General features: G+C 47.4%; 1 protein-coding gene across 5 annotated transcripts; it reads left to right on the plus strand.

The window, feature by feature from the left end:
* Window positions 1–3,746: 3,746 nt before the first annotated feature.
* Window positions 3,747–9,648, plus strand: RFX5 (regulatory factor X5). 5 transcript variants are annotated; one of them, XM_061186023.1, is made up of 11 exons: window positions 3,826–3,838; window positions 4,436–4,551; window positions 4,702–4,830; window positions 5,079–5,112; window positions 5,532–5,614; window positions 5,872–5,991; window positions 6,178–6,297; window positions 6,439–6,520; window positions 6,824–7,025; window positions 7,261–7,361; window positions 7,515–9,648. In XM_061186023.1, the coding sequence occupies exons 2-11, from the start codon at window positions 4,478–4,480 to the stop codon at window positions 8,481–8,483; spliced, it is 1,914 nt and encodes a 637-aa protein (XP_061042006.1). In that variant the 5' UTR covers window positions 3,826–3,838; window positions 4,436–4,477; the 3' UTR covers window positions 8,484–9,648. The 5 variants fall into 5 exon arrangements, with proteins under 5 accessions (XP_061042003.1, XP_061042007.1, XP_061042006.1 ...); XM_061186022.1 differs by lacking the exon at window positions 3,826–3,838 and adding an exon at window positions 3,843–3,898; XM_061186020.1 differs by lacking the exon at window positions 4,436–4,551 and having other exon boundaries at window positions 3,747–3,838.
* Window positions 9,649–10,744: the final 1,096 nt, after the last annotated feature.

Genomic DNA, 10,744 nt, shown 5'->3' on the forward strand with positions numbered 1-10,744 from the left:
CTACCTCAACTCGAGTCCTGATTCCCTCCCGCTGCCTTACCTGCCATCTGGGCCAGGTTGCCATATCCCTGGGAAAGCCCTTCTTCCCTGACAGCTCCGGGTTAGGGGCCTCCTGCACTTTACCTCAGCATGAACATATGTCACATTATATTGAAAATCCCTGCTTCCTCCCAATACCCAGCTTGGGTAGTAGCACATAGTGTGCCTTAATGAATAAGTGACTATAAAAGATGATTAAGTTACAGGGAGCCTTGGGATTTACTGGGTCTTAACAGAAGTCTATCCTAGGTTTCTACCCTGTCCTTTTCAATAACCAAACTTCTTCAGAAAGAATTTGCCTTGGGATAAGCAAATAGTTGATGAGGAAACATCCTTTACAAAATTTCAGCTAGTAGACAGGAATGCATGGTCCTGGTGAGTCACCACCCCAGCACCCCAGGTGGTTAGGCCCCGGGGATCCGGCCCTGTGGGGAGGGGTAGCCACTAGCTCCCCCAGTGTGTGAGAGCCTGTGGGAGCTGGATTCCATGTCCTCTCATTCCCCGGGACATCAACCACTGCCCCTAAATCGATGCCCCCAACCCCAAAGCCCCCCAACCTGATGCAAACATAAAACGAAAAAAACAACCAACCAACCAAACAACAACAACAAAGAATTTCAGCTAGTAAATTCAGAAGGAGTGACAGAATTTGGATAGTACCAATTTGTAACCTCTAATGACAATTGGATCCAGGCAATGATCATCAGTGGCTGCTAAAACCATTCAGTGAAAGACTGAAATGGGGCTTCATAATGGATAGATCAGGCGACAAAACCTGAATACACTATTCAATCTTTACGTCACGAAAAGAGTACCTCCTGTGACGCAATAGGAAGTACACAGCACCACCTATGAAGTATTCTTGCCAAAAAGCCAAAATTAATCTGATGAAGCCTGCAGAGCTCACAATCAGTTTACAGGAAATACAGGAGACAGAAGAACAAGTTTTAAAAACCTAAAAACACTATAAAGGTGAAATCATAAAAATGCAGAATGTGGGAAATTCTATAGAGCAAATGACCAGTTTCCTCAACAAATAAATTGAGAGAGAGAGAGAGAGAGAGAGAGCGTATAGATTAGAAGGATTTAAGAAACATCAACCAAAACCAAATGCAATGCAATGTGTGGACCTTGCTAATACTGATTTGAACATATCAACAGAAGAGTAGCCCCCACTCACCGCAACTAGAGAAAGCCCATGCACAGCAACAAAGACCCAACGCAGTCAAAAACAAAGTAAATAAATTTAAAAAATATATATTAGTAGGCAATGTATAATAGTGCTTAAGAGCAAATTCTGAATCCAGGCAGCCCAGTTCAGATCCTAACTCCATCACTTACTGTGTAAACTTGGGCAAATTATTAATCTCTCAGTCTCCTTATCTGTAAAATGGGGATAATCTATCAGATGATTATCCTATCTGATAGAGTTGCTACAAGATAAAAAGGTAACATATGTGAGGCCCTTAGAACAATCCTCAGCACATGTTAAGCTCTATATAAATATTTGCTGTTATGATGATGCTTATCAGACAATTTTTATTGTTACTTCTCAGGGCAAGGGCCATTGTACGTTATTCAGCTTTGTATCCCCAGCTCTTAGCATAACACCTGGCATAAATGAATAGTCAGTTGCCTGTTTTTCCCATCTCTAGCCTCCCCGGCCTCCCCACTCAACCTCACCTTTCTACAGTGCTGTCAAAATAATCTCCCGTACATAGCTATGATACTTTTTCTCCCTTTGCTAAAGCTTCCACTTATTCTCTGCCACTGCAAATGCCTATGCCAGCATAATTTACCCCAAATTCTTTTTCCAGTTAAAGTGCTCTATATTCCCCTTCATACCAAACAGTGGTGTTTGGGGTATCTTTCCATCAGTCTATACCCATATTTGTATCTGAGCACCTGCAAATCTATGCAGTCTAGGGCAGTGTTCAAGAGAATGGGCTCTGGGACTTCCCTGGTGGTACAGTAGTTAAGAATCCACCTGCCAATGCAGGCTACATGGGTTCGAGCCCTGGTCTGGGAAGATCCCACATGCCACGGAACAACTAAGCCCGTGTGCCACAACTACTGAGCCTGCGCTCTAGAGCCCACGAGCCACAACTACTGAGCCCACGTGCTGCAACTACTGAAGCCCGTGCACCTAAAGCCCGGGCTCCGCAACAAGAGAAGCCACCCAATAAGAAGCCTGCGCACCACAACAAAGAGTAGCCCCCACTCAACGCAACTAGAGAAAGCCCGCGTGCAGCAGCTCGCAGCAATGAAGACCCAATGCAGCCAAAAATAAATAAATAAAATAAATAAATTTATTTTAAAAAAAGAGAGAGAGAATGGGCTCCGAAGGCAGACTGTCTGACTTTGGATCCTGATTCCAGCACTAATTACAATGTAACTGTGGACAAGTCCCTTCACCTCTCCAAATCTGTTTCCTTGTCTGTAAAATGGAGGCAATAATAGTTCCTACTTCAAACCGAGGTGTTTAACATTTGGTCTGGTATCTGGCACATAGTTAACAAATAAATTTTAGCTGTTATTAGAAAACCTTCCTGCCAGTATATCCTTATTTCCCCAACTCTGTGATCCTCTGGGTTCCCCCGCTACCCACGGAAGCTGGTAGTAGGGAAATGGAAGCTGCAAAGGGCGATGGTCATGAAATCAGGCAACACTGCTGTCCTCTTTACAAAAGCACAATGACGATGCGACTGGAGAACTATAATTCAGGACTATAAATATACTGATAGTTTTGGGTGTAACATATCTGCTGTGCAAAACAAAATACTGTACTCCATTCAAAGGGTGGTTACCCTTGAGTCTGTGACCTCTGAAATTAGATGCACCGCTTGGTCTGTTCCTGCATTTTTCATGGCAGAGGGTTCATTGCTTTCATCTGATTCATGACCTTAAAAAGCCTTAACTAAGAGAGTGAAGAACCCTTGACCTTTCAGTACAATGTTCTCTGAGGAGAAAAAATTCATGTGGGCGTCCAGCACCCCCTGGGGAAGTCAGTCAAAATTCCAGTGTTCACTGACTACAGAACTTTGGGGATGCAAAGGCATTAGCAACTCTTTGGAAGGAGGTAAGGTACACTCGGGAAACCTAGGAACACTACGGGAACTATAGCTTAATGTGGTACAGCTACTGAGGTTTGGCGGCCTCCATCAATGAGGAATGTGAGCCCGTGTTTGCAGGTTTCTTGCTAGTGTCTTCATGCGTGTTGGCTGGTGAGGGCTGGGGGGAATGGTTCAACTTGTTTTTCATCAAAAGGGGATAATGTGAGCTTACAGCGAACTTCCATCACTACTACCTATAATTTTCTAGTTATTTTATCATCCATTGAATCTTTTCTTCCAGTAGCTCTGACGACCGAAGGCAAAACTGAAACACGGAAGGAGAAAGCAAAAGCAAAGAAAGCTCCAAAAGGAGGCGAGCACCCGGTCTTTCGTCCTGCGGTCCCTTTAAGAGAAGAACCTCTTGGGACCGGCAGTCCTAACCGACCCCAGTTTTAACCGAAACCTAACCCGGACTTCCCCCTCTTGACTCAAATAAGACCAACTTTGGATTTTCCCTCCCCTATTGACCAATCAGATTCTGTTACCAGGCAGACTTTAGCTGCCGCCGGTGCGAGCCCGGCGCCTTCTGTCTCCGGGTGGCAGCAACAACCAATGGTAGAACAGGCCGTCCGAGTATCTAGGCAGATCGGGGCTGTTTCAGCCATTCAGAAAAAAGAAAATAAAGCAACGCACGAGCCCGCTGGGCCAGGACCGTGGGGCTGGGCTGGAGTGAAGGTGGCTGCGAGGTAGTTTCTCTTTCTCCCTTACCTTTATTGTTGCTTGTGTTGGAAGGCGACTGTTCAAAGGTAGGGAGGGCGCAATATGAGTTGGGAGGAGAGCAGAAAAAGATTTTGGCTGTATTTTCAACTGCTTCTTCACCCATGTGCACGTGCCCCGAACCTGGGACCCCATTCCCCCAACCGGGTTTCCTACGCCCAGCCCAGGAGTTCCGCTACCCTGAACCCCTCACTTTGCAGCAACGCGGGATTGAATGGAGGGGGAAGGGAGGGAGGTGGGGGCACGCATCAGGATGGGATGTTGAGGGAGATGACGTAGGGGCCGGCGACGTGGGGAGGGGAGCTGCGGGGGAAGCCGTGGCGAGATTAAGTAATGAGAACTTGGGCCCAGTTTTTTCCAAGCCTGGAAGGGCAGAAAATGTTCGTATCCTTTCTGACCTCCCAGGCAAATTCAGTGGTGAGGAGCATATTAGTGAATTAAACAACTTTGTCTTGTGGTTGTTATTGTTGTTTTTGAGGGGAAGGAGGGCAGTATGGGGTCAGAGGCAGAAATGAAATTTTCTTTCTAACGTGAATTCCCAATCCCCCCTATCTCTTCCTTTACAGTTTTCCACATTTAGGAGACTGCAGAAAGGTGGGGCAGATAGAATGGAGATGGCAAAGATCTCTGGGTATATATGGCCCTGGAGAAGTAATGGAATAATTTCTAATTTTTGGAGAAGGCGAGTTTTAGAAAAAGACCACTGGGGAAATTTGGAGGCTTTCTGTTTTTCTATCTTTCTGGGTAGAGAGATGAGGAGTGCCCTGGGGCCTTGGGGGGGGGGGCGAGGAGGGAAGTTAAATCTTCTTGTCCTGTCTTCTCCCAACTCCAGCCCTCATGCCGGGATGGCAGAAGATGAACCTGATGCTAAGAGCCCAAAAACTGGGGGAAGGGCCCCCTCAGGTAGTGCTGAGGCAGGGGAGCCCACCACCCTCCTTCAGAGGCTCCGAGGTACCATTTCGTAAGTACTCATCACCACCTCTAAACCTTGTTCCGGACCTGGGGACAGATCCCTGTAGCACTTCACTTCCTCTGTAGATGATCTACCCTTCCCAAGCAAGTGCATCTGACCAGGGGAGATTCTTAATCATGGTAGCAGTTCTTGAGCACCTGCTGGGCTTTTCAGACCTCTTCCTCTCCCTGGCAATCAGACATAGGGGTGGGGAAAAATCTTGTGTATGACCTCCAGCTTTCTCCTCTTCTCCACAGCAAGGCCGTGCAGAACAAAGTAGAGGGAATCCTGGTGAGTATTTTGGGGAAGAGGGCAACAGGGAGATAGAATTGGTGGGAGATGAGGATGGTGAGGATATGGTTAAGAAAGGTTTATGCGAGTCAGTGTTGTCTACCCTGTCAGAAGATAATTGGCCTTGCAACTTGCTATCACTTTGACCTTGAGCATCTCACTTCATCTCTGTGACCTCTTGTGTAGAAGCCCAGTAGAAATAAAATCAGAGGTGATCCCCTCCACTCCCCTTCTCACCTTGGTAGCCCCTAAGGGCTCCTCAGGGCACAGTGAATGCACAGCCTCAAATCATTTCTAAGGTCCTTTGTCAGCCTGCCAGTCACTAAGTCAGCTGGACTTTTTAGTAAGCATCAGAGGGTCCTACCTTGGGTCCTTCTTGGCCTTATTATTTCTCCTGCCTCTGTTCCTCCCTACGTCAGCAAGATGTACAGAAATTCTCCGACAACGACAAGCTGTATCTCTACCTTCAGCTCCCCTCAGGGCCCAGTACTGGAGACAAAAGGTAGGTTTGGTGCTAGAATTTTAGATATCAGAGGTTCTGATTCTTAAAGGCTCCCTAAAAAGGGGCAGGGTGAATAGGAATCCTCATAACAGTATCCTTAGTGGGGAAGAAAAGTCCCTGACCTGCCTTGGTTTACCAGGGAAAGGTGGATTCTGGATGAACTGATTCAGTCCAGCACTACTGAGGTGATAATCTGGATAGAACCAGGGCAACTGTTGGGATGTTAGTAATACTTGTCTCTTTTACTTCTCTTGCAGCTCAGAGCCAAGTACACTCAGCAATGAGGAGTACATGTATGCTTATAGGTGGATCCGCAACCACCTAGAAGAGCATACTGACACCTGCCTGCCAAAACAAAGTGTTTACGATGCCTATCGGTGGGTGGATGGGGGGTGGGTGGGATGGTGGGCATAGGACTACCCCCTCATCCCTGGAGAGCTCCCTGCCTTGATAGAGCCTGACTTCTTAAAGGGTTTCCCAACCTTCATCCCCAGGGACCCTCTGAACCCACTCCCAAACCTCCTTCTCTGAGTATCTTCCCACTCTGTCCCCCACGCACTCAGGAAGTACTGTGAGAGTCTCGCCTGTTGCCGCCCACTCAGCACAGCCAACTTTGGCAAAATCATCAGAGAGATCTTCCCTGACATCAAAGCCCGAAGGCTTGGTGGCCGGGGCCAGTCCAAGTATCCTTGACTGGAGAGGTTGTGCTAGAGGACCTGGGGAGGAAAACTTAGTATGTGAAGAGACAGGACTGGAAACAGCCTAACCTTCCTAAGGGGCTTGGAGACCCCCATGTGTTGGTTGCCCCTTAACGTAAACGTCAGATATTGCTACAGTGGCATACGAAGGAAGACCTTGGTATCTATGCCGCCCTTGCCCGGACTTGACCTAAAGGGCTCTGAGAGTGTAAGTAACAACCCTCCAACTGCACTCTTCTCTCCAAGGTAGAAGTCAGAGGACTTTGGGAGATGTTTTGAGGCCTGACACAGCCAGGTCATTCTGCACGCAGTTTCTGGGTATATAGGACATGCCCTTCTGCCTACCCTACGGCTGAGGCAGAGGAGGGAGAGAATTTGTGGGTTTCTGGGATGGGTTGATAGAGGCTACTCCCATCCCTAGTCTGGTCTTACTTATGGTCAACACTGTGTCTGAGAGGGGTGGAGGGTCCTTTGTTCAGAGTGTGATTGGGCGTGTCCTTCCCCCCTGCAGCCAGAAATGGGCCCAGAAGTAACCCCAGCACCTCGGGATGAACTGGTTGAAGCAGCCTGTGCCCTGACCTGTGACTGGGCAGAGCGAATCCTGAAACGGTCCTTCAGTTCCATCGTTGAGGTCGCCCGCTTCCTGCTGCAGCAGCATCTCATCTCTGCCCGATCTGCACACGCCAATGTGCTCAAGGCTATGGGGCTTGCTGGTGAGTGGACCCCCTCTTATGTTCTGAGAAACCCTCAGCCACTTTCAACCTCAAAGGCCCTCCCACATCCTAGGATAGAGACATCTTGGATTTGCCTTCTATTCCTAGAGAGCCTTCTGGGACATACCTTAGACCACCTTCTTTCCCCTGCCTCTACCAGTCAGTCAATCAGAATCGCCTCCCTCCTCCATTCTGTTTCCTCCTCACCTTGTTACCTTTTCTGGCACCTCTGCAGAAGAGGATGAACATGCCCCTCGGGAACGGTCATCTAAATCCAAGAATGGTGTAGAGAGTCTGGAGGGTGGAGCCCATAAGAAACCAGAGAGACAGGCCCAGGTAAGGAAGTTGATGCCCTTGACCTTGCTCCCCTGGGTTGGGGGTTTAGTATATCCTTCCACCAGTGGGTCCAGTACTTTTTCACCTCCTGTGTCTATTTTTCCTCCACTGTCCAGTCTTCCCACTTTTTGTGTTCTTCTCTTTACTCTTTAGCCTCCTAAGGAGCTGGACCCCCGGGCTGGGGCTGGACCCCCAGCACGCGGAGAGCGAAAGAAGAGTGTAGTGGAGAGCCCAGCGCCAGCAGCCAATAACCCACAGGTTAATGCCCTAGTGGCCCGGCTGCCTCTGCTTCTCCCTCGGGCCCCTCGCTCACTTATTCCACCAATCCGAGTCTCTCCACCCGTCCTGGCCCCCAAGCTTTCTTCAAGCACTCTGAAAATGGCTACACTGCCTCTGCCCCCTAGAGCTGGGGGACCCCAAGCAGCTGTGCCCATCATTAACATGATCTTACCAACTGTTCCTGCTTTGCCTGGACCTGGACCTGGGCCTGGGCCTGGGCAAGCTCCACCTGGGGGGCTCACTCAGCCGAGGGGCACAGAGAACAGGGAAGTGGGCATAGGTGGTGACCCGGGACCCCATGACAAGGGTGTGAAGAGGACAGCTGAAGTACCTGTGAGTGAGGCCAGTGGGCAGGACCCACCAGCTAAAGCAACAAAGCAGGATATAGAGGATACAGGAAGTGATGCCAAAAGAAAACGGGGGCGCCCTCGAAAAAAATCAGGTGGAAGTAGGGAAAGGAATTCTACCCCTGACAAGTCAGCAGCTGCCGTGGACTCTGCCCAGTCCTCAAGGTTACCACTGGAGACGTGGGCCTCTGGAGGGGAAGGCAACTCAGCTGGAGGGTCAGAGAGGCCAGGGCCAATGGGAGAGGCTGAGAAGGAGATGCTTGCCCAAGGTCAGGAGGATGGTGCTGTTTCCAGAGGAGGAAGGGGCCCCAGTTCCCGGCATGCCAAAGAAGCAGAAGATAAAATTCCTCCTGTCACCCCGAAAGTGAGTGTCATCAAGGGCAGTAGAAGCCAAAAGGAGGCTCTTCATTTGGGCAAGGAAGAGGTAGACACTGCAGCACAGGGTAATAAAGACTTAAAGGGGCATGTGCTTCAAAGCTCCTTACCCCATGAGTGAAAAGACCCCAAAGCAACACCCCCATGTTAGGTGTGTGGGGAAGAGTGCTATGTTAACTCTACCTGTCTGCCTAGTAGAGGCCCTTCTTTGCACTTGCTTCTCACTTGGCTCTTCATTCTCTTCTGTATAGACAGCTGAGGCACCTGTCTTGCATAGTGCCTGGTTCTTGCCTCTTACCTTTCCAGCTCAATACCCTTGGCTTTAGAGTCACTAATAAATCTGTAGTGACCATCTTACCTGGATCCCTGTGCTATCCTGTGGAAATACAGGGATGGAGTATGATGAATGTATAGGTTAGGCATCTTTCAATTTTAAATCATAGAAAACCTAACTCAAACTGGCTTAAAAATAAAAATTTATTGGCTCATGTGAGTGGAAAGTCCAGAGGTAGTGCTGGCTCCAGGTAAAGCTGATCCATTGGCTCAGTATGTCTCTAAATACCTGATGGATTTTCTTCCCCTACTGTTCTACCTTCTGTAGGATCAAGCCTGGTCCACCTCATGGCTGCCAGCACTCCTAGGATTACATATTTTCCTCATTTATGTCCAGCCAGAAAGAGAGGGCATCTTTGTGCCAGGAATCCTAGCAAAAGCCCTAAGATTCACTCTGGTTAGGCCAGCCTGGGTCACATGCCTGCCCCTAACCAGTCACTGTAGCCAGGAGTTTGGTAAATGCTAATTTGCTTATTTATTCTACATCATGGACTGTACCTTTCGAAAAAAGGGCAGGATCAGCCTCCTTAGAATCACATAGATCTCTAAATGGAAACGGGGAGTGGGGAGTTCCTGGGGAGACAGCTGACACCTAGCCACTGCTATGAAGTACCTGTGGTTTTAGCTTGCTAGGCTGAGATCAGCTATACCTGCTTCCTCTTTTCCAAATAGTCTTGCATTTTCCTTACTGCAGCTATAATCTCTTTCCTCTTGTTCCAATCTCAGAAGGAATGAGAGGGAAATCATTCTTCTTTAGGGACTATCTCTTTAGTCTCATTTAGATGACAATCCCCTTTCTTTACATCTCAGAGATGGATATCCTTCCTTTTCCTGTTTCCGAATTTTAGTTTCTCCTCGTTCCTGCTTCCCTGTCCCCCACCCTACTGCCTCTTTCACCATGTAGAGTGAAAGATTTACTTCCTAGTCGTTTTATTAAATTCATTCTGTATCCACCAGGTGTCAGTCTCTTGTCATGTATGTGTCAGGACTTAGCCAGGATTGTGGAGCTTAGGCTATGTGTATGGAAGGGGGTAGCTGCGCATATCAGGGAGCACCAGTAGGAAGGGAATCCAGGTATGTATTTGGAAAAAGCAGTAAACCAGCTGATATTACTTGAGGACCTACTGTGTCTTCTGCATAGGGTAGCTTCTGTCAGGGATTCTCAGTTTTCTTTCAGGGACCCTTCATTCATTTGTTCATTTATTTCCACCATTGCAGATTTTTAAAAATTATAATATGTAATGTTTGATATCTATAAAGAATATATTTAAAATGGATAAATTATGAAGCATAATAATTAAATGATCCATCACCCAATTTGTACATTAAAACATTAGAAATACCACTGAATTTCTTGTGTTCTTCCCCTATCCTATCCTTCTGCCTCTCCCTAGAGGTAACCACTATCCTTAATTTCGTGTTTATTAATTACCTGCCATATATATATATATATATATATATATATATATATATATAGCTTTTCCATATATGTATATATTCTTTAAAAATGTATTGTTCAGTTTTGCTTTTTAGCTTTACAAAATTTTATTACCTAATACTCCCCTGTGGTTTGCTTTTTTATTTCACTTAACATTATTTGTAAGACTCATCCATGTTGTAGATAGCTGTTATTCGTTCGTTTTTATCCATATAATATTTCAAGTGCATAAACCACAATTTACCCATCCACCTATCAGTGGACATTTGGGTTCCCAGTTTTTTGCTGTTACAAATAATGCTGCTACTAACATTCTTGTACAGGTTAGTGCCTTTGTTTTTATCATTTATTTACTTATTTATTTATTGGCCGTGTTGGGTCTTCATTGCTGCGCACGGGCTTCCTCTAGTTGTGGTGAGCAGGGGCTACTCTTCGTTGCAGTGCACGGGCTTCTCATTGCAGTGGTGTTGAGGAGCACGGGTTCTAGGCACGCGGGCTTCAGTAGTTGTGGCGCACGGGCTCTAGAGCACAGGCTCAGTAGTTGTGGCGCATGGGCTTAGTTGCTCCACGGCAAGTGGGATCTTCCTGGACCAGGGGTCAAACCTGTGTCC

This window comes from Eubalaena glacialis, chromosome 3 (genome assembly GCF_028564815.1).
Source record: "Eubalaena glacialis isolate mEubGla1 chromosome 3, mEubGla1.1.hap2.+ XY, whole genome shotgun sequence".
In the NCBI taxonomy this organism is placed as follows: Eukaryota; Metazoa; Chordata; class Mammalia; order Artiodactyla; family Balaenidae; genus Eubalaena; species Eubalaena glacialis.